Below are 22,703 nucleotides of genomic sequence, written 5' to 3' on the forward strand. Positions count from 1 at the left end.
TCCCGGTTCCTGTTTAGGGACAAAGACGCCCAAGGGCTCTCGGAGCTAAAAGCTGCGCCCTGCCTTGCTGTTGCCAACGTTGCTCCTTATACTGAAACGGGGGCGGGGCCGAAGCCAGGGGACCCTCTGGAGAGGTTCTCAGAAGCAAAGGGCTGGCCTCGCCACGGCCTTTCCAGATCCTTCCCTCCTCCCAGTCACAGGCCACGCGCTGGGCGGTGGAGGTGGGGCTCCCACTGAGTGAACGCAGGGCTCAGAAAGGCAGGCCAGCCATGTCACCCCCCGACTGGGGTCCCCCACCCCCGTCTAAGATGGATGGCATTTAACTCCTTTCTCCTCCTCCCGAGCCCGACGGCCTTCAATACGGCCAACGAAATCCTCTAACTGGTTTGCATTCCGTGCCTTCTAACAACTGCTCTGAACAGGAGACGCTCAGAAGACTCGTCTCATTAAGGCTGCTGCTCTGTTACCAGCAGAATGCTGAGTACCACGGACGTGCAGACCTCGGGCTGCCCCCCGCACACACCGGCAGCTCCTGGGGTTCGGCTCCTGACGGGGGGATCCTGGTAACAGGACACCGACAGCTGGGGAGGGAAGGCTCAGGGCCCCGGGCACCCAGACAGGGTCCCAGAGGCGGAGGGACTGCTCCTTAGTGAGACGCGGAGCACAGGGAACCCTTCAGCCCTCGGTCCTGAGGGGCAGGGGGCGGAATTCCACAATCTGAGGGTCACCTGCTTGTAGGGGGTAAGCCCCTTATTACATTGGTTTGCTCTTTTCCCTGAGAGAGTGGGCACAGAAGGCGGCTGGGTGGGAACCTAAGAGGTGATTGTTTTATCACTGATTTTAGAGAGAGAGGGAAGGAGAGGGAGGGAGGGAGAAACACGCCTTGTCGTTCCGCTCACTGATGCCTCCTGGCCGGCTCTCACACCTGCCCTGACCTTGGGGCATCCGGACGACGCTCTAACGGAGTACCCGGCCAGGGCCGACAGGTGGTAAACTTTTAAAACCTTCCTTATTTAATGTTCCAGAGGGGTCGTGCCTGACTGAGGGACCCCAGGAAGCCCCGCCCTCACCACGTGGGGGCGGCGGGGCAGGCGGAGCAGGAGCTGCAGAAGCGCGTGGAAGCTCCACTCCGGAGTCCGCAGGCGGGACGCTGGGTGAGCCGGTCACACGCAGGCCGTTTCAGCGTCGCTCCTGCTGGTCCCTCCCGCCCGTCCCGTCATGACGTTGGCCCGTGCACACGCGCCACAGCCTCGCCACGGGCCTTCCACGCGGTCAGTGGGGCAGAGGCTCCCCGAAAACAAAGCGCTCAGTTTGTAGGAGCCCCATGCAGTCTGGGGCGTCAGCTGGAGAGCGGGGACCGGGGTCCCGAGGGTCCCGAGTGTCGTGGGTCGGGGGGGCGGAGAGCCAGCGGGTGCCTCCACACAAACTCTAGCACGTTGCCCAGGTCCGGGAGGCTCCCCCCACCCCCGAGATGGACGACCCACAGGCAGGACTCGGGCCGCCTGGAGCAGGGCGGACACCGCGCCAGCCCGCCGGCCGCAAACGTGGCCACGGCGCCCGGGCCGCCGCCCCAGGAACGCTTGGCCGGAGCGCGGGCAGCTCCTCCGGGCGGGGCTCAGACGGGCCGTGGGCGGGGATCCGTGGTCGGTGGCGAGGCTGGTGGACGAGGCTGTGTCCTCGGAGGCGGTCGCCGCCCTCGCACGCTGCGGGCTGGCTGTCCCCGCTTCCCACAGGAACGCGCTGCGGGGTCCCGGCAGTCGCCCAGGACCGAGGTCCACCCGCCTCCTCACCGCCCCCCACGCGGGCACGGCCACCTCCGCCGCGTCCCCCACCTGGCGGCCACCACTTGCAGTTAGCGCTGCCCCCCGCCATCCCAACTCTCCCCCGCTCCCCTGTCCTCCGGGCATCTCCCCTCCCGCGAGCCGCCCCTACCTCGCCGCTGGGTGCCTCGCCCTCCGCCAGGCGCTCACCGAGCCCGGGACGCGGCGCCTCGCTGGGGTCGGCGGTGCGCGTGCGCGCGGGCCTCCTCCCGGCACCTGTGCGAGCGCCCGCGGGTCCCGAGCCCCGGCCCGGCCCTCCGCGCCCCTGCGCTCCCGCTCCCTGCTCCCGGGAAGCGCCGCGGCGGACCCCGCACTCACCCGCGCCCGCGGAGGCCCGGCCCCTGGGCGGAGCTGGAGGAGCGTGGGGCTGCGCTGTGGGGGGCGGTGGGCGGCTCCGGGTGGAGGGGGAGCGCGCCGGCGCGGGCAGGGGCCTGGGGTGGGCTCTGAGGTCCCGCGGGAAGGGGGCCTGAGGCGCGCGCGTGCAGGAGGCACCTCCGCTGCGCTCAGCTCTGCGCACACCTGCTCCCCTCGGTGCCTGTGAGCCCCACCCGCGGAGAAAGGCCAGGTCCCTGCCTGGGGCCGCTCTGCTGGGCCCCCCCTCCCTTAGGAAACGTGAAGTAAGGGAATTCAGTGTCTCCGTCTTCTGCAAAACTTGGGACGGCACACTGTTGGCATATTCCGTGGTTAGGAACCTGTGGCCCACATCCTTACAGACGCCAGAATGAAAAAGAAACGGGGACCACACGTTGGAACTTGTTCTTGATTCTGGAAGCGTGGCCTCCACTCCACGGCCCCCCACCAGCGACCACAGCCCCTTGGACGGACAGAGCCTGGTGCCGTGGAGATCAGGCCCCCGACCCGGCGCATGGCCAGGGGCCCGTCTGCTCCTGAACCAGCACAGCTGCTTCCTGCCGTCCAGTTCGAGGGCCGGAGCCGATGGCAAACGTGGGTTTTACACGTTATGTTCAAAATAACGATTGGATTTCCACAGGCAGGGCAAGTCGGCACCTGGATGTTCGCTTTTCTTAAAATTTTCCTTTTGACGGTCCTGGCCGGTGGCGCGTGTCCCGAGAGCATCCTTGCAGACGTTTTCATTCAGCTGCCAAGTAGAATCCTTCACATCGGGTTTGAGAGACAGGAGGCAAACACTGAGGAGATTCTGGGTGTACATGTGAGGCTAGGCAAGTCGGGGTGCGGTTGTGAGCGACCTCCTTTGCGTTAATAAAGCTGCTGTAATCACCCCGACCTGCGTGTCTTTTTCCACAGGAACAGCTGCAAGCCTACTTCTGCGGGCCCCTGTGTATTCAATCCTCACTTCAGCAGACACACCTTTGGGGGGGCGGGAACAATTCCCATCATCCTCTATGGTTAGTTTGTTCAGTTTACCCCCAGCGTGTTTCAGAATCTCCTGAGACCACCTCTGGGCACCTGCTTGCTTCTGCCAGAGCCTGCGTGCACCCAGCTCCCCTACACCGGTGACTTCAAGGGGTCTAGGGTGGAGTTTAATGTCATTCTCCAACCACACCTCCATCTCCACCTCCCCCTTGTTTCTCAGGAGCGACTTTGGGTGGGCCCACAGCATCACGCTGTCTGGCTTCCCCACCCACTCTGGTGAGCCCCTGCGGGTGAGTCCCCAAGGCCCCTCAGCCATCCCATCTGGGGTGCTGGCCTGGCCTGGGTTCTCTACCACTCTGCTTGCTTCTGGCAACCATGGGAAGCATAACATTTAACTCCTCTTCCCACTGGGTTGGTGGTGCTTGGCATAGAGGAGGTTCTCAATAAATATTCACTGATGGAATAAAAAAATACATGAGTTAACATAAACCCCTTCACCATCCGGTAGGTGAGGCGTGTGGGAACCCTGTCTGTGTTTGGACCACAGGTGTTCCACTGTTAAAGCGCACGTGGCCCCGACCTGGGCCGTGGGAGCCACAGCGGAACTCCCCACGGTTTCATCAGTCCGTGGGCACTGCAGGGGCCGGGAGTCCTGGGGGTCGTCATGTCAAGCAGGGAGGTCCAACCTAAGTGTTAAATCACATCGAAAGTATTTCACGAACGATAATATCTTGCCAGAAGGCTGGCAGCCTCGAAGACGTGAACAAATACATCAGGGTGCAGCCCTGGCCCGGAAAACACGCTGAGACTCATGAGGGGTCCTGGTGTGACTGCGGCCACCCCCATCAGCCACACGCTGCCATCCAGTGACCAGTGCCCCGGCCAGGACCCTGGGCCCTGCGCGGAGGCTGCAGGGAGGAGTGGAGAGAGCCAGCTTCGGAGTTCAACAGAGCGTTTCAAAGACCAATGTCACATTTCCAAGTCTTGTGAACTGTGGACCCTTCCCCCCCTCTGTGCCCCGCTGTCCTCTTCTGGGAGTAGGGGTGTGCGGGCATGGCAGTGAGAGCTGGGGACCCCATCCTGGAGCGGGGCCGCACAGGCGGCACGTCAGGTCCTGTCACTGCCCCGCGAGGGAGGTGCGGCAGGTGTTCCCACCTCCACACGGATTTCGGGTTTCACCTGCATGTCCTGTGCTCTGACGCATGGGAGGGAGGGGCTGGTCAGTCACCCTCCCTGGTCTGAGCCCTGCAGAGGGGACACCGTGTCTTCCTGCGGGTCTAGATCACTCCCCTGAAAGTATTAACAGCCTGTGGGAGTTCCTGCACTCCCCCTGCCTCCCAAAAAGCAGCAACTGAATTCCAGTCGCTGTCAGGAAGGGGTCCAATTGCTACAAAGTACTCTGAGTCTCTTGGCATGAAAAATTAATTAGACGATCTGGGAGCCGGCGAGGCAGCGTCATCCCCTGTTGCTTTCAAACATCTGCCCTTTTGTAGGGAGGGAGCCCCGCTTCCCCACGGCGCCCCCTCCTCAGCTCCTCCCTGCGGCGCCGATGACTCTGGGGGCACCTGCCTCTTCTGTGAGCTGCTTCTAAGAACCCCAAAGCTCTTCCCTCACCTCTGAGTGGTCCCAATGGTGCTATAAGCCCGTGGCTGAGCACCTCCTGCTGAGAGAACTCTCTGCTCCCACATGCTCCCCGACATCACTAGCTGTCATCCCAGGCAGCCCCGTGGTACAGATGAGGCCCCATGGTCCTGGTCTGAATAGGAGAGCAGAGGCCTGCCTGCTTCGGGCCGGCGCTGAGAGGCAGCAGGCACGGACGCCACCTGCCTGCCCCCCGCTGCCCTTCCTCACGTGGGCCCTCCGTGGGTGCGTGGTAGCTGCACACCTGCCGTCAGTGGGCTGAAGCTACCAGGAGGTGCACGTTCTTGTCAAGGGAGCACATATATGACCACTACATGGCCATGGCGTGTATTACTGTTGATCCTAACACACCTCCTTAGAAAAGAAATAAAAATAAAAAGTTAATAGTTTTTAAACTACAGCGGTTGTTAATTCGCCCTGGAATCGTCATGAGTACCAAACAGCGACGCGTTTGCTCTTGCAGGGGGTGGGGGGCGGCGTGAGTCATACAAGTTCTAGCAAGTGTGGCGAGTCCCCAGCAAGCATCAGACACGGAAACACTTTTTCTCATCACAATGCAGCAAGCACCAGGTTCGACGAGGTCTGACGCCGAGGAGCACTGAGGCGTGACTGTATTTTCAAGCTATTTAAGCTATTTTCCTAGCTGGGTCTAAATAGCAAATCCCCGAAAGGAGAAACTAAGTAAGGGCCCCTCATCGCACAGCCCACCGGAGTCAGCCCCAATCGGAAGGCTCCTATGGGCTGCCAGGTGTCCCCTCCAAAAAGGCAGGCTGCAGTCCCCACGCCCAGGACCTCAGAAGGTCCTCTGGAGATGGCCTTTCTGAAGGGGACAAGCTGAAGTCATCAGGTTGGCCCTAATTCTGCATGACCAGTGTCCGTGTAAGAAGAGGGAGGCAGGCGCAGACACGCACAGGACAAGCCACGTGAGGATGGCGACGGGCCGGGGGGATGCGGCCACAAGCCAAGGACGGCAAGGACACCAGCAAGCCGCAGAGGCCCAAAGAGGCGAGGAGTCTCCGGAGTCAGCAGAGGAACGCCGCCCGGCCGGCACCCCGACCTCAGACCCGCGGCCCCCAGATTCAGAGAGGACACACTCCTGCTGTCTGAAGCCCCCACCCCGTGGGCCTTTGTCACGGCAGCCCCGGCAAGCTGGTGCCAAGGTTGTGCGTCTTTCCTGTAAGAGCACCTGTTCTGCTGTGTCCGTTTTCAATCCCTCAAAGTGAATCGCTAGACAAATAAAAATAACTTTAAAAACATGCAAAAGACAAAGCTGCTTTCTCAGCGCTGGGCCCGGCCGCGGCAGGCAGGGAACGCAGCAGCACCGAAGCAGTGACCACTGTGAAGAAGTGAGAATGGTCCAGAATAACCGCAGGAACCAGGCCTGGAGGGTTCCGCACGCTGGACGCAGGCCAGTGGGAAGCAGTGTTCACTTGTGCAGCAGCCCCTCTGTGAACACCGCGGCCTCCCCGGGGCCCGCAGAGACCCCTCTCCTGCCGCCCCCGTGAGGAGGTCCTGACCGACTCGTTCACAGGGGAGGAAGCGGAGGCTCAGCCACGGTCCCCGTGGCCCCACGGAGCCAGGAGGAGCAGCCTTGTCTGAGGAGCCTGTCCCTGGAGAGGCCCCCTGAGGGGTCTCTCTGCCGTGCGCTGGGCGTGCCCACGCTGACCACACCAGCAGGGGACCCGGGAACTGTCCCCTTAACCCCGGCCAAGTGTGAGCAGGCGTCCCACTGCAGACGCACCTGCCGCTCTGGCCCCGGGACCAGCTCACACCTCTATTCCCACTTCGTGATGGAAACAGGATAGTTTATATTCAAATCAGAATGGTAGTGAGACAACCACACAGGCCCAGACAGAAGCCAGGACCTCTGGGGACAGCGGGGACGCGATGCTTAGGCCCAGGGGACACCGGGCTGGGGGAGGCAGGCGAGTCCTCCCTTCCTGGGGACAGGCGGTGCCCCTGCCCCGCATGGCTGACACTTGGGTCTGTCCTGGGTGCCGCAGGGGACCCACCTGCATCCCTGGCCCCCACACCAGGAGCTTGTGGAACTCACTCGTAGTGACAGCCCACAACGTCCCCAGACATTGTAAATGTCCCCTGGGGGAAGGGGATCCTGCCTGGGTTGACCACCAGAGCTACAGACAGAGCGGAATCACATATGTTCACACCAAAAAATAAAATGAAAATAACAAAAAGAGCAAGAAGTTATTTTTAGAGGCGTCCTCGATTCTTACCAAGCTGGAGCCCCACACACAGCACGTCCTCCGCCTCCCGTCCCGCGCAGGTGCGAGGCTTTGCTGCCCGCCTCTCTGGGTCCTGTCCCCTCACTGCTCGGGCCACCCAGCTCGGCGCCCACTCACCGCCTCTGGGCAGCCAGGGAAAGCGGGTGGCAGGGACGCAGCAGAGGGACCACGTCTCCAGTCTCATCTCAGCTCGCCCTCCCCCGCCCCCCTGCACACACACCCCTAGTTCCCGAACGGCATCCTGGGACAGGAGGTGGCAGCCCCGCCAGGCTCTGCACGGCTTCCCCACAGGGGTCTCCTCCAAGCAGCGTTACAGGGACCCTCCGGACCTCAGAGGTGGGCTGTCTGGCCTGACATTTCCAGCCAGCAGGCCCCTCCACGGCCGCTCAGTCTCCCTGCAACTTCAGTCACCCCGCGGGAGAAGCTCCGGTTTGCGCGGCACCCCGATTCCTGGGAGCACTTTGTGTGTTTGCTTCAGCCCCTGGCCGGACTCCAGGCAGGGCAGTTACACAACCCTGGCCCAGCCCCCGACGCAGCAAGGGGTCCGCGCCTCACCCCTCCTTCCCCGTCATCCCAGCCTGTCGTCCTGATTCTGGCAGGTTCTGCCAGTGAGCACAGGCTGACTTCAGCTCCTCTCATTGGCACCGTCACCAACGCTCGGCACTCCTAACAACGGTGGCCACCCGCCTCGGAGCCGCCACGGGAGCAGCTCCCAGCGTCTGCCACACCCAGGCAGCCACCTAACCTCTGAGCCCCACAGTCCTCATCTGTGACACAGGAAGATGGGGACGGCCACCCCACAGCCTGGTGTCCTAGAAAAGGGTGCCAGAGTGTCCGCCATCCTTCACAGTCAGGTGTGGAGCCAGCTCCGAGAGGGCGGGAACTGCCCAGAGAGGCCGGAGGACCCGGGGCAGAGCCCCCTGGACTGACCGGTGGCAGATGACGGGGACCCATTTCCTGCCCACGCTGAGCATTCTTCATAGAGAGACAGGAGCAGCTCCCACTTCAGGCCCAGACAGTGCGGGAGGCCCGCGGCCCGCCTTCCAGGGCCCGGGTGGCATTTCCAGCCCAATGAAGAGGCTACAGAGACAGGCCGGCGCCTCTGTCCCAGCTGCAGCCACCAGGTGCCCGGCGTCCTCTGACCTGCTGCTCAAGGGTTAAGTCCTTCCCCGCTCGCTGGCCCGTGTCCCAGGAGCCAAGGAAGCCAGGCCAGGCCCTGCCAGCTGCCTCCCGTCTTTTCCACCCAAATAAACATTGTCCAAGCAGCCCCTGCTGGGAGGAGCAAGGAGCCAAGGGGAGTGTGGGGGGGGGGGGGGCATGTGACGTGTGTGAGAGACATGTGTGTGCGTGGGTGTGTATGTGCAAGTGTGGGGGTGGGGAGAGTGTGAAAGCAGCAGCTTCTGAGCAGGAACCAGAAGTGCTGGGGGCCCTGAGCGGGCACCTACGTCCAAACGGCAAAGTCCCCAGAAGCCGCGGGGGAGGCCGCCTCACCAGCCCTCTCCTTCCTCGGGACCTGTGTGCCGTCTGGAAGGGAAAGCAGGGCCACAGCTACAACCCCCACCTTGCTCCCCACGATGACACTGCCCCTTTGGGTACCTGACGGATGTCCTGCGTGAACAGGATGCTTCTCCTCCTGAGCCTTTTATTCACAAGAAAAAAACAGCTTTACGCTGGGGCTTCAGTGAGGTCAGTTCTCAGGGGGAACTGCAGCGTGAACTGTCCCTCTGCTCCCAGGACCAAGGACATGCTTACCAAACGCCATTTACAAAAATACTGGTTTACAGAAAAAGATACTTTAGGACGGGATCCAGCCTCCCAGCCGCCCCTTGGCTCACAGGGAGTGTTGGGGACAGAAGGTGGTGGAGGCGTGACCCTGCGGTCTGGCTTCCTACAGCTCTGTGTCCCGCTGGAAGGCCCTTTGGGACAGGACCTGCCCAGGGCTGCCAGGGGGAGAAGTGCCCACTCTGTGGGGAGCTGGGGTGACAGTGGAGTGGGGGGCCCCTCTCACCCCTTGGAGGCTGGAAGTCTAAGACCAAGGCCAGCAGACTGGCTGTCCGGGGCACGGCTTCCTGTGACCTCCAGTGGTGGGAGGGGCCACGAGCTTGGGGTCCTTTAATAAGGACCCTGACCCCATCCAGGGGGGCACTACCCCCATGACCTCCTCACCTCCCACAAGCCCCGCCTCCTGACACCATCGCCTTGGGGGTTCGAATGAGCATGTGAATTTGGGGAACACGTTCAGTCCGCAGCAGGGTCCCAGACTCACCCACAGCTCGGGCTTTGCTGTCGCCTGTCCAGGCTGCTGCTGGGCCCGCGGGTGCCGGCCCCACGTGCGGGCGCGCGGGTCTGAAGCGCAGAAGGCTGCGCCCGCGTGGACCGGGCAGGCCGGGTGCGCAGCTCGGCCACCGGCACAGCCCCGGGCCGCAGGGCCGCAGGCAGAGGAAGGGCTGGCAGCACCGCGGGGCGGGAGGCGGCGACAGTCGTCTGCTCCAGGACACAGAGGCTTCGCTCGCACCCGGCGGGGACAGCTCCAGCCGGCGCTCGGCCAGCTCTGAGGACCTTCCCACGCTTTACCTTCCGCGCGTCTCGTGAGGCCGCCCAGAGTGGCCGCGGGGCAGGACGAGTCCGTCCAAGTCCCTGCTTCCCATTCGCTGCACGTGTCCCCACGCTGGGACCGGCTCTGAGGCAAAAAACTCCCCGACCAGCCAGTGGCGACGCGGATCTGAAAGGGCCGGGGACCGCCCCTCCCTCTGCAGAACACGGCTGCCCCTCGTGTTGGACGGGAGGAAAGGGCAACTCGTAACACTGCGCTTGTAAATAAAGGCTTTATTTAGGAAATAAAGACGGCAGCTAACAGTTTAGGGAGGCCTGGGGGGCGTTACTGCCACATGGAACGAGGCGTGCGCCTTGGAAATACTTGGCTAAGTCATAAAATTAGCATGTTTAGTCGTCTGTAAGGTGCTAAGAAATTTCCTTCTGGGAGCGAACACCTGCGTTAGTTTTTTAACCGTCCAGGAGGTAGAACTCCGACAGGTGAGTCCGCACTTGCTGGTGGCTGCATGGTGGCAGGTGACCGGGCCTGGGGTCTGGGTAGCCCCTCGCCGGACCGGTGTCCCACGGCCAGCACGCACCCGCACGCGCACACCAGGCAGTGCTGCAGGTCCGCAGGTGCCCACTGCAGCGTCTAAGCTTCGAGCAGGACTGTCTGCACAACCCCCACAGGATGGGGACACACGCCCTCCTGAGGGAAGACATCTGGCGTCCACGCCGGAGCCTACATGCTGATGGGCATTGGACATTTGGTTCAAAGCAAACATTACTTATGAAATATAATATAGTGACCAAAATATTAACTGTTAGTTTTTAATAGAAAAAATGCAATATAAAAATACTACTTTGTTAAAATATACAATATGCACCTTATCCCTTGGGAAACCCAGCTCACGTCAAAAAGCGAGTCACAGCCCTGGACGGGTCCCTGTTAGCTGGCTTTATGCACCATCACAAACCCTCCTCTGGAACCAAAAACCAACGCGGTATAAATAAAAGTCACGAATCTGCACCAGAAAACTGCTTTCAGAATTGTTAATGAGTCCCTGCACCACTGAGTGTGCTCTGCTGTCCCACGAGTCCTCAGCCTGCAGAACCCCCAGCACAGGAGCCGGGAGGCGGCGGCAGCTGCGCACGACGTGGACCGTGGTGTCGACCGGCCACGTGGGCGTCACGGGTCCCGTCTCCTCGTGGAGCATCGCTCAGCTCTCTGCGTGCAGAGAAGGCCGCACCAGCAGGGACACCACCGTCACGATATTGCACGTTTCCTCCCCAAAGACTGCGGAGGGGTGTCCCCGGCCAGCGCAGCCCGGCGGTGCACCCGGCCGCTGTCACACACGCAGCAGGGGGACCTGCCACACCATGATGGAGGAGGCCGGCTCCTCGGGCCGCGGCTGCCGGGTTCGCCTGCCCAGCCGCCGGTGACCCTGGCCTCCGCACGCCACCAGCACCGAACTGACCCGCGCCCGCCTGGGCCGCTGCCCTGGACCCGGCCCGGTGCTGGGGAGCCGCAGCAGGTCACCGATGACGCTGTCCTCAGCCCTGGCCTCCAGGGACCCGGAGGACGAGGATAGCTCACTCCTGTGGGTCACAGAGCCCCGCAGGCCCCCCAGCCACACGGAATCAGCGTCGGGGCCGCCTGGGCTTAGGCAGGGCCCGGCCCCCTCGCTGGGCGGGGCTGCTTCCTTCTGGGCTTCTTCCTGGGGGTCTGTGCGGGGGGGCGGGCTGTCCCGGGGCTTGTCCTTGTCTGCCGTGGGGGCAGCGGTGGCTGCGACCAGGAACTTGACGGGCCCGTTGTGTGCGTGGTAGGAGACCAAGCCCCTCCCTGCAGGGGAGAGGGTCAGCATCGTCTTGTGCGGCGGGCGGGGTGGACCCAACGGGGTCCACCCCGCCCGCCTCTCGCATCACTACCACAAAACCCCACAGAGAACCCCCATACTCGGAGGACAGTTAAAATAAAAACAGTGTTGAGGTTACATTCTCATGGGGTTTTTGTTCACGCAAAGAAAGCTTCCACCGTGATGGTCTGCAATACATACAGCAGCAGGGCTTCGTCAGCACTCAGCTCCAGCACCAGACGGCGCTTCTGAAGCCAAACAACAGGGTTTTCCTGTGCTCAGCACAAGCGCCCCCTCCCTCGCTCGACCTCATTCTCCTAAGTCTTGACTTCAACATTTTGCCAGTTTCAGGAAGAAGAGGCCGAACACTCCTGCCACTTCATTCCAAAAGGACACGGTGATTCTAGGGGAACTTTCCCATGTAAAGGTGCTGAGACTCGAGCCTTAGGACCCCGTACGCGACGCGGGGTCCCCCATGCTGACTTCCTGTGTCCAGGGGCTGCAGGTCTCCATGCTCCCCAGCCGCTTCCAGGGTCACAGGACGCAGGTCTAGGAAGCGCGTCCCCGCCCACCACGCACCTTCGGCTGAGGCGGGCCCGGGGCCCTCACCTGGTTCCCCCCCCCCAGCCAAAGCTGACTAATTACAGGTCCCTTAGCCAGGGTCAGATGCCACTCCTCAAGAAACAGTCGGGAATTCGGAACTCTCGCAGCACAGTGCTGGCGGGGACCGGGCCTACAGCTGCTGAGCACGCGTGAGCTCTGCGTGCAGGGACAGGCTGTGGTGTGTGATGCACAGAGCGTAACACGTGATGGGCAAGACTGGGGTCCCGCGTCCCGATGGGAGCGTCACACCTGCTGTGATTCCGCCCGAGTCACACGCCTCGTTACGCGGCGACACGGCTGCATCAGGAAAGGGGCGTCTGGGCTACCGGAGAGCACTTGCTGACGTTGCAAGAAACTATTCAAACAGAATCTTCACGAACACTTCGGTGACTTTTCTACCAATCTTTTTCTCTAAGTATTTTTTCCAAGTGACCAACAGTATTTAATCCACATAAAATTTAAGATCTTGGCTTTACTTAACCTACAGAATTAATGTTTTCCTGCATCATGCGGCCCTCTCCACACACATCATTTCCTATTGGCTGCACTGACTCTGAGACGGCAGTAAGGCCCTCTCCTTAAACACCTCCATGCCCCTGACTTGGAACGTTCCGCTGTCTCCCGTGCGGGGCTGTGGAAAACGAAACGCTGTGCAAAGCTCCCAGACGGACTCCTGGCTGGGGGTCCCGGCTCCACACGCAGCAGCATTTTCAGGCTCGGGGGCCAAAAGCCAAATCACTTTCCGGAAAGGCTGAACCCACCTGAACCCCGACCAACATTGTAGGAAGCACAGCAGAGCTTTCTAGAACCTGGCCTCCCTTCTTTGCATTTAAACTATGAAAGGCATTGTTTTCACCAAGGAAAACTGTATCTGATCATAGAAACAAGCAGGTGGCAATAAAAGTAAATGATTCTCTCTCAGCCACTAGCAGAACTGGAAATGCCGAAGCAGAGAAAAACTTCAGAATACAAACGTTATATCCCATAGCATACACTGTAATAATCCTGCATATTCTGTAACACCATAAATTATAGTATATAGCCTATGATACTACAAAATAGAAAAACAAAAGCTTATTCAAAGTAATAGACGTAGTCCTTAGGGGACAGGAACGAATGAAGTCCAGCCCTGGCTGGTGTGGTTCAGTGGACTGAGCACTGGCCTGTGAACCAGAGGGTCACCGGTTCGATCCCCAGTCAGGGGAGAGGCCTGGGTTGTGGGTTGGTCCCCAGTTGGCAGCACGTAAGAGGGAACCACACATTGATGTTCCTCTCTTTCTCCCTCCCTTCCCCGCTCTCAAAAAATAAATAAAATCTTTAAAAATAAATTAATTTAATTTAATTTAAAAATAAAAAAAGAAGCCCAAATATTAGCCATTTAAATTGTTTAAGCAACTGCCAGGATGGTGAAGCAGGACGCAGGCCAAGGAGCTTAATGAGATCCCAGGCAGGCAAAGGCCGGGGAGGTCTCCTCACCTGTCACCTTGGGGATGCCCTGCAGACGAGGGACAGGCAGGGCCACCACGAGTCCCAGGCTGGTTCCGACCATCAGCAAGCCTTGGCAGACGAGCAGACTGGTCACAGACAGCCGCTGGTGCCCTGCAGGACAGACAGGGAGAGCCTGGGGCCAGGGCACCAGGTGCCCAGCATCCTGTCTGGAAAGCTCACGGGGACAGTAGCCTCCTGAGGGCGGGGTCACTGGGCTCGGCCCTGGTGGCACTTCTGTCAGTGGGATGAGAATGACCAGGCCAGGCCATGGGAAGCGCGTCCTGGGCCGGCCGCTCCGCAGACACCCGTCCGGGATGCCATCGGCCTGCCTCTGCGGCTCTGAGGTGCACACGCGCTCCCCACGCATGACTTCCAGGAAGGCCACCAGGCCCCGCGTCCCGGCTCGGGAGGCCCCTCTCTAGGGCTCCTGGAACTGGGCGCTCCAGGGAGAGCTCACAGGGCGGTTTGTGTGTTGTCACCACATATGTGATCACCCGTGTGGGCACCTCTGGAACACACAGGGACCCCGAGAGCCCTACCCAGGGAACCTCCAGTCCTGTCTCCACCCTCAGGGCCTTGCCCCAGGGCCCAGCCCGCTAGGGTTTAACGCTGAGAAATCCTCCGGGTCAGACGATAAAATGGCACTTTAATCTGAGTCGGCACGACCCAGAGGCACCTGATAAATACGACGTGCTGGCCCTGACGGAACCCTGCACACCCGAAACTGAGACAGGCTGAGCCCCAGTCTGCGCCTCCACGCTCAGGGGAGCGCCCCAACCCCGTCTCCGCCCCCGCCGTCTGTGCCCCGCCCATTTCTTGCCCCGCCCCGCCCCCAAGCCCCGCCCACCTCTTGCCACCCCAGCCCCACGCAGCAGGAAGGGCCCTCCTGTCCCAGCTGGCTGGTACCTGGTAACAGGTGGTGAACAGGGGTGGCTATGTTGATGTCCTGCAGATGTTTGAGAGTCTCTGTGTGGAACAGGCGCAGCGTGGACCCCGAGGTGAAGGCGATCCAGATCCCCACGCCAGCAATGGCCATGTGGGAGACCACCATGCCCTCCTCCTGGTGGGCCTCCAGCTGACCCTGGGCAGGCAAGCAGAGGGGACGGGTGGGCACGGGGGTGGGGGGGGCGGGGGGGGCAGGCTGCGGCAATCCGCTGAGCCCCACCCGCTGCCCTGCGTGAAGCTCCACGTCGTTCACACAACCGTCCTGCGCTGCGTCCGCCTGGCGCCCACACCGACGGCGCAGACTCGGGGAGCGCCCCGGGGGCGCTCGCCCCCAAACCCCGCACCCCGCAGAGAGAAACATATGCCCCATCTTATTTTTGTAGCCCTCCCTGCCCCCTCCCAAGATCAGAGAACCTTCTGGAGCCTCACACTGCTCTCCAGCCACCGCAGCTGAGAAGCTGCACTTCGAGCGGACGAGAGGGGGACGTGGCAGCGCGCACAGGGGCGCCTGGGACGCAGTCGCTGTGGCCTCGGGGTGCAGCCCCACCCAGGCCCTGCCCAGCTGGGCAGGACGGCAGCGCCCTCCCCGCTGAGCGCCCCAGGCTGTCCTGCCCTCCAGGGCCCTGGGCGGCCACCTGCTGCCACCGCTCCCCGGGCCCAGGCCCGTCCCGCAGGCCCGTCCTCACAACCCGCTCTGGGAAGGTCCCAGTCTGCTGTGCTTTCCAGCTTGAGAGCAGCTGAATTGGACGCGGGGTCCGAACCCCACGAGGCGCCTTCTCCTTGAGGGCAGTGGGTCTTAAGAAAAGCATTAAAATAGAATAAGCACTCCAAGAGGGGCACAGAGGACAGAGTCGAAGGCCACCAGGGCACGGTCCCGGCTCCCCGAGCTGCTGCCACGCTGCGCGCCAGGCCCCGCCCTCCATGTGCAGGCGGCCGCCTCCTCTGCACACGGAGCCAGCCGGTCCTGCTCACAGCAGCCTTCCTCGTTTGCGCGACGCTCACACTTGGGGGTCCTCCTCCTCCCCTGCTCCCTCCGGAGCGCAGCCGGGGTTCCTGCCTGCGCCTCTCGGTGGGGATCTTTCTGTTCAGGTAAACGTTTCGCCCTTAACTGCGGGCTGACAGACCAGACCTCAGGAGGCTCATCAGAACGGCCTGCCCCGCACAGACGCGTGCCGCCACGGCTTCTATTGCAACATGGGAGTGCGGTGGCTCCCCGGGTGGAACCCGTGACTCGGACCGGGGAGTGAGCGTGGCAGGCCAGGACCCCACCCCGCCCGTGCCCCAGGGCCTTCAGCGGCCGTTTGCATCTCCCCACGTCACTGTCACCACAGGGACAGATGAAGCTCCAGCCTTCTGTCAGGCTTCTGGGGACAAGAGTCTCCGTTTCAATCTATCTTCTGGAAGCTAGCACAGCTTCCTTTCCCTCAGAGGAACCCCACGCCAAGACAAGACAGAGGAGGGCTAAAGGAAGGGGCGGGCGTCTCACTGCCCACGGGCTCGGCTGCCACCAAATCCCCCAGGACCCCAGAGCAGACGGGGGTGGACGGGGAGGAATGGGCAGGAGCCTCCACGCTCCCGTCCGCGTGTGGGTCTCTCCACCCTGCGCGCCTCCCCTGCAGCTCTGCCGCCGCCTTCTTGACATTCACGGTAACTGCTGAGCTTGGGGCTTTGCAGGTGACACAGCCCGCCCCCCGCCCCCAACGGCACCCACACCCACTCTGGCACCCCAACTAGTCTGTGAGTTTCCTCGAGCTTGGTACTTAGAACATGCTTAGCACCTTCCTGCTGGGCGAAGGATGCAGCTTCCGGCACCTGCTGGAGATCCGGGAGGAGCGCCTGTTCTAAATGCCGGCTTACGTAGGGACCGGCATCCACGTTTTCACTTTAGCTTTTTTTTAAAGAAAGGCATGAAGTAAGCCGAGGGTAGAAAGCTGTTAGTTGGGAGAGAAAAAAGAAGCCCCTTCCCCACCCCAAAATCCAGGGGGTTGTAGCTGCCACCACGAGGCAATTTAGCATTTCCTTGTTTTCCGTCTGCTCCTGCGGACCTGACAGGGCTGATGGGGGGGGGGGGTGTTTGACTCCTGCCCTTGGGCTTGTCTAGCGCAGGGGGCCCAGCACCTCCAGGCTGCACACGTGTCCCCACTGTGATGTGCCACCCGCTGCCCTGGAGCAAAGTCACATCAACGAAGCTGAGCCTCTGAGCTGCCTCTTCCAGCAGCACCCGGCACCCCGCACCCGCTGCTCCCACGCCCACTCTGTTCCTGCCCCACGCGGTCCATACGGAGCGTCCCTCTCAGCATGCCCACCCCAGGTGGGGACGCATCAGGGCGTCAGACCCGGCACGCCACGCCGACCCTTTAACTGCGGTTTCTGCGCAGCAGGGACTCAACAAATCCCGTGTTTTTGAGAGCAGATTTCTGCCTCTCTCTATAAATGCGTTCACTCGTTTTGCTACTAAAAATGCACAGAAAGGGGACTTGCACTTAGATCCACATCTGTTCCTTCTGAGTCTTCAAGATTTACAGCTTACGAAGTGTTTAGGGCATGTGGAAGTCATGTTTCGGTTAGAACAAGGTGGCGACCTCATGTTCCATGAGCCTGGGAGCATCCGGGCAGGAATGGCAGAGAGAAACCACCCTTGGGCTGGCTGGCATAAATCATACGGAAGGCAAGGCATTGTTTCTCTGAGAACTGTTTTAAAGGAAGATCGTTATGTTATTCTTCCTTCTCTATGAAAAGAAACCCAAATACAGACTAAAAATGTTATTTCTGGCTCTTGCACATTATATTCATTCAAATGGTAATTTATTGCACTAATAAACAGCCATCACTAAAGGCTACTTTTTCTTCCGCCAGGTACTTCTTTTTTAATCTCCTTTTACCCACAGGAGGACCTGAGAAAGAAGGTCTATCCCCTACTTACAGATCTGATAAGGGAGGCCCCGCTGAGGGCCCAGCCAAGGTGCTGGCCAAGCAAGGGCTGGACCTTAGCCACTTACTCCCTGAGGACGGGCAGCTTCGGACTGCGGCTCTGGCGGTGCCCGGCCCAGCGGCCTCGGTTCCTTACTCGCTCTGTGCAGGAACGGGGCCTCTTTCTCTAAGGACGTGGGAAATAAAAGCACGCAGTAGGCGGCAGGACCAGGAAGGCACCACCGATACTGGGCGGAAGGAGTTTTAAATGTTTCTGTCCTGCCTGGCACAGAGCGGCAGGCGCCCTCCCCGCCGAGCCCGTGGCTTTGGGAGGCAGGTGCCCCAGGGAGCAGGGGTCACATCAGAACAAAACCAACTGAGCAGCTACCGGTGGCCCGACAGGAAGCGCCTGGGCCTGGCAGCCGTGCGGACCCAGTTCCTGTTTGCACCTGTGCCCTGGGTGGGACGTGGGGACGATCACCAGGCCCTGCTGTCCCCGCACGTCTGCGTGGACGCAGTTACACTGGCCGCTGCCGCCCACACTCCGCCTCATAAAGGAGCTGTTGGGGGCCCGCGCTGGCCCGAGAACAGAGAACTTGCCTCCGAAATCTGTCCCCAGCGTCTCAACATGGGTCTCGTGAGACGGCAGCAGTGGCTGAAGGTCCCTGCCCCAAGGACCCGACAGCACCTCAGCGGGGAAGCAGACCCTCCTCTGCATCTCAGCCCAAAGCTCCCCATCCCTTGTTTTTTAAGACGTTTTAAGTTTGTTTTTAGAGAGAGGGGAAGAGGAGAAGGAGAGGAAGAGAAGCGCTGACGTGAGAGAGAAATACACCACTGGCCTCTCTCACGCGCCCTCACCGGGGGCCAGACCCACAGCCCAGGCCGGCTCCCCAACCAGGAACCGAGCCGGCGACCTTCTGCCCTGAGGGGCGACACCCAACCCACAGCCACACCGGTGAGGACCAGAACCACCTCGCTGTTGCGGAGATTCGTTCCACGGGCGTTTACTTAGGGGAGAGTGGCGTGAAGAGATGGCCCTGGGCAGACAGGGTATGGCTAGGAGCGGGGGCTTTTTAAGAAGGAAAGTAAAATACGATAGGACTAAAACATTCAGGAGGGCAATAAAAACGAGGTTGTTCTCTGCCATCCCCCACGCCCCTGCTTAGCAGTGACAGCTTTGGCCTGTCTTTCCCGAAGCTTCTGTACCATGGAAAGGGCACACGCGCGCACATACATGCCACACAACCACGAACGACTGCTAAGGTGCTGCGTGCTGGCTAGAACGGTAGGCTCCCCCATCTGCATGGTCACGCCACGACGGCCCCCACCTTCCTTCCCCACGGCGCTGTCACTCGCAGCCACACGCAGGGCACACGCCTCATTCACCGCCCTCGCTGGGCTCACGTGGGTGTTTCCGGGGACTTGGGAGGCCGGGCGGCCTCACGGTGCGTCCTCCCAGGTGACCTGTGTGAGCTCGCGGCCAGGAAAGTGCCCGCCCCTCAGACCTGGTGCACACTTTCAATCAGCTCAGTTTCTCTTTTTAAAGCTGACCAAGAATTCTCCGTATACTGAAAACACTCGTCACAGATGCCACACACAGCATGTATCTCCTCAATGTTTAATTCATATAAAATTTGATGCACACACGGCACACGTGGAAAAGGTTTTAAGACGACCAAACTCAGTGCCTGCCTTACTCCGGCGACCTCTCGGTGGGGGCCCACCTCGCCGAGCCCCTGCTGCCAGGCAACACCCGCCTTCTGCGTCCTGAGTCCCCACCTTCACAGCGTGTTCACCTGGGACCCAGGCGGGGCTGCACAGCTCCCGTTTCCCAAGGGGCGACTGTCGCACGGCCCTTCGCTGAATAACCCGTCCATCCGCCCGGCCTGAAACGCCACTTCCACCAAGTGCTCACTTTCCGTACGTCCTTGAAGACTCTGTTACGTTCACGCTGAATATGGTCTTTAACGGTAAGTGGCTAGACAGGGTGGTGGAATTTCCCAGGTGACCCTGCCTTTCTAACCCAAAGCTGGAAGGGACTGTCTCTCAGCCTCAGGCAGGGGCTGCCGAGGGCGCTGTGTGCGGGGGGCAGACCGCCAGCCCTGGACGGCGGTCGGCCGGGCCCCGCGTGGCAGAGCCATCCTCAGCACTCACCTCCACGGCACGTGTCTCCACGCCGATGATGAAAACCTGGCCCCCGGACGCCGCCCACAGAGTGTCTTCCGTGACCAGCAGACTCCTGACCGGCAGGACGCCCAGTTTCAGCACCTGCTGAGGCTCGGAATCCCAGGATCCATCTTCAAAGGAAATAGTGCTTTTAGTTCCACGCATGTGCACTTCTCCATACACGGGACCGGGGAGCGGACCCCAGAGCGTCGTGACCATGGACAGCTGAACTGCCGTCGGTGACCACGACGCTCAGGTTGACTTCGGTGTCGAAGTGCCGGCGCTTCCCCCGGAAGCCCAGCGACGGGACACAGCCTCTGGTCAGCAGCCCGCCTGCGCCCGGCCCCGGCCCCGGCCCTGCCACTTGATGCGGCCAGACAGTCTTCACCCTCGACCTGTTTACTTCTCAGCAAAACGCGGGTGATGTTGCCACATGCCTCATGAGGATTTACGACGTGACAGTGCAGTTAACAGCTCAGCACAGCGCCCGGCAGACAGGTGCTCAGCAGCCACTATTCCTTACAACACCGGTGCATAAAGCGACTCGGCCACCGTTAAAGGGCTGTACCCCAAAGTAACTGGGCAAGCTTTCACACATCCCCACTCCTGCTGCTGCTTCACAGTGTGCCTTGGTTTACACTGTGCTGCAAGGAGGAAGGGAAGCGTTCCTGAAAGTGGGGAATGCTCTCCATTCCTAAAACACGGCAAACGGTGAGGACTCTGGTTTGAAAATATTTGCAGACACACCGATGACGTGTCTCCCACCTCACACGCGGTGTGAGTCACGGGCAACTCAGAGAGCAACAAAACTGATTCAAACCGAGGCCTAACACCGCTCTCGAAGCGGCTGATGGAATTATCCTGTGAGAGATTAGAATCAGGTCTTCAGTCTCCAAACTAAGCGCCGACGCAGTGACCGCACCCGACAGGCCAGCCGCGCATCCGCCGACGCCTCAGCCCTCGCATCTCGGAGAAGGTGGCCGGGCCCCGCTTGGTTCTCACTTCTCTGGGCTGAGAACCTACCTGGGAATAACCGACCGGGCTCGGGTGAGCAGACGGCAGAGCCCGGGGAGCTGGGATGCTTGGCACAGACGTTTAACTTGAGACCCAACTTTAACAAAACGCGTTTTTAAACCGCCCTTCCTGGGTGCTGCGTTCTTCTACAAACTGGACGTAAGGAAGACCCTCCGCCTGCAGAAAGGCCACCACCGCTCTGCTACGTGGCCTCGACCCACGGGACCTCTGCAGTCAGCCTGCCCGGTGGTCAGAGGCGGCCTCTCCCAGGAGGTTGAGGGGGAAGGTCCGTGGCCCTGGGGTGGCAGCGACCCGCCCGCGTGGCCCCGTCACCTTGCGCTCTCGCGTAGACGGCCACGGCCCCGTCGACCAGGCCCGCGTACAGGCTGTGCAGCGAGCAGGCCAAGCTCATGACCGTGGCCTTGTCGGGGGCGAAGAAGTGCTGCAGTCGCACCTTCTTGGCGCCGGGGCTGCTTTTGTAGACGGAGATGCTGGGAGGGAAGGGTGGGTCGTGAGCACACCCACCACTAGTGCGGGGAGAGGGGGCGCCCGCCACCGAGGCCACGCCTTTCCATGGGGACGCCCGGCCAGCCCAGCACCCAGCCGCAGCCGGGACTGTGACCCACCTTCCTTCCTCGGTCCCCAGGCAGACGGTGGGCACGCCCAGCGGGCTCCCGGCCGGGGTTCCCGGCTCCGTGGCAGGCCCGGGCTCGGGACCCCGCTCCGCGGGCACGTGGAGCATGCAGAGGACACGCGACTCCACGTTGAAGCACTCGATGACCTTGGCGCTGGCCGTGTGGAGGGAGACGATGGCGATCTGGCCCATCTGGCTGGTGCAGCTTCCGACCTGGGCGGGGGCAGGGGCACGTGTGACTCACAAACGACACTGGCATCCGGGTCAGGTAACGTCACACTGGAGCTCACCGGACACGAAGCAGCGAGAATGCCCCCACGGGGCGTCCGCACCCACCCATGGGGGCTGCTGTCCCCCCCCCCCCCCACGGCCCTGGCTGCTGAGGGCCGAGGAGCCCCAGCCTCCTGTTCCTTGGGTCACCTGACGCCACTGAACATAAATTTAATTCTCTACAAGCGGGAAGGAGTCGGATCTGGTTAACAGAGAGAGTGCACGGGAGAGCGCGCGCCCCGCGGTGAGGGCGCTGGCGGGTTAGGGCGTGGGCTCGTCACGGGTGTTCCGTGTTGTGGCCAGTTCTGGAAACGCCACGCCACTGCCCTTCTTACTGCGTTTTTTCCGGTACAAACAAGCGTCCTGTGGCCGCCGTTCCGGGAAGGACGGCAAACAGCCAGCCCTGCTCTGGGCGCGGGACGCGGGGCGGGCCCAGGAGAGGGAGGGGGCATCAGTTTCGGGTCCAGTCAATGAGAAGAGGTCTCTCTCCAAACTCTGGGACCCCGAGGGCAACCCGCCCGGCCCTTCCTTCCAGCAAAGGGAAGACGCCCGGGGGACCCAGGTCACTCCTTCCTGTCCCCTCCCCCAGCAGCCCCAACCCCACAGCTCCTCTGCTGGGGAGAACACTGGGGGTCCCAGGGAGGGGCTGCTCCTGGGGGGTCCCAGGGCACCTCAGCACCCACCATGTGAGACGCCCTCTGGTTGGCGCCGCCCGGGCATGTCCCTGGCAGCGTGGCCTCACGCAAACGCAACATTGTGTGTGGAACAAACCCACTTTACGGCTAAGCTCCCGGTGGGGAGAGGCAGCCGTGCCTGGGAGGGGACGAGCCCGGGCGGCCGAGCCCACAAACTGAGGGATTATTTAAGTCATTCTCATGTGAGTTTAACTGGTTGTCTCTGGACTGACTTTAATCTGGCAAAACCTTGGATGAAAAAAGAAGGAGGAACATTTCCATTCCTGAGACCCTCATCTTCTCCGCAAGTGCCAGTCCCTGCAGGGCCCAGGCCCCGGGCATCCGGACACGTCCCCCGGGAGAGACGCCGGGGCCGGGGCAGCGCTGTGCACGCGAGGCCCGCGCTTCCTGCCACCCGAGCAGACAGGGGCCGCGAGGCTGCGGGAATGAGCGGTGGCTCACCCACAGGAAGCCCTGGGCGGCGGCGGCGGCGGCGGGGTCCGGGCGGCCAGCAGGGCCCGGGTGGGGCTCCGGGTTGTACGCGGCACATTCGATCTAAGGGGAAGGGAAGG

At 61.6% G+C, this 22,703-nt stretch overlaps 1 protein-coding gene across 1 annotated transcript in view; it reads right to left on the reverse strand.

Annotated features, from left to right (window-relative positions):
* Window positions 1–9,850: 9,850 nt before the first annotated feature.
* The window catches only part of ARHGEF10 (Rho guanine nucleotide exchange factor 10), a 43,926-nt gene continuing 31,073 nt past the window's right edge, over window positions 9,851–22,703 (reverse strand). The window contains exons 22-28 of the mRNA XM_090258725.1: window positions 22,594–22,686; window positions 21,180–21,400; window positions 20,887–21,044; window positions 19,528–19,670; window positions 14,425–14,599; window positions 13,507–13,629; window positions 9,851–11,414 (exon numbers count right to left, since the gene is read on the reverse strand). Coding sequence (XP_090114851.1) covers window positions 10,921–11,414; window positions 13,507–13,629; window positions 14,425–14,599; window positions 19,528–19,670; window positions 20,887–21,044; window positions 21,180–21,400; window positions 22,594–22,686 — 1,407 coding nt within the window. The 3' untranslated portion in view covers window positions 9,851–10,920. The remainder of the gene's footprint in view (window positions 11,415–13,506; window positions 13,630–14,424; window positions 14,600–19,527; window positions 19,671–20,886; window positions 21,045–21,179; window positions 21,401–22,593; window positions 22,687–22,703) is intronic.

This window comes from Furipterus horrens, unplaced genomic scaffold, assembly GCF_987537825.1.
Source record: "Furipterus horrens unplaced genomic scaffold, mFurHor1.1.pri manual_scaffold_12, whole genome shotgun sequence".
Lineage (NCBI taxonomy): Eukaryota > Metazoa > Chordata > Mammalia > Chiroptera > Furipteridae > Furipterus > Furipterus horrens.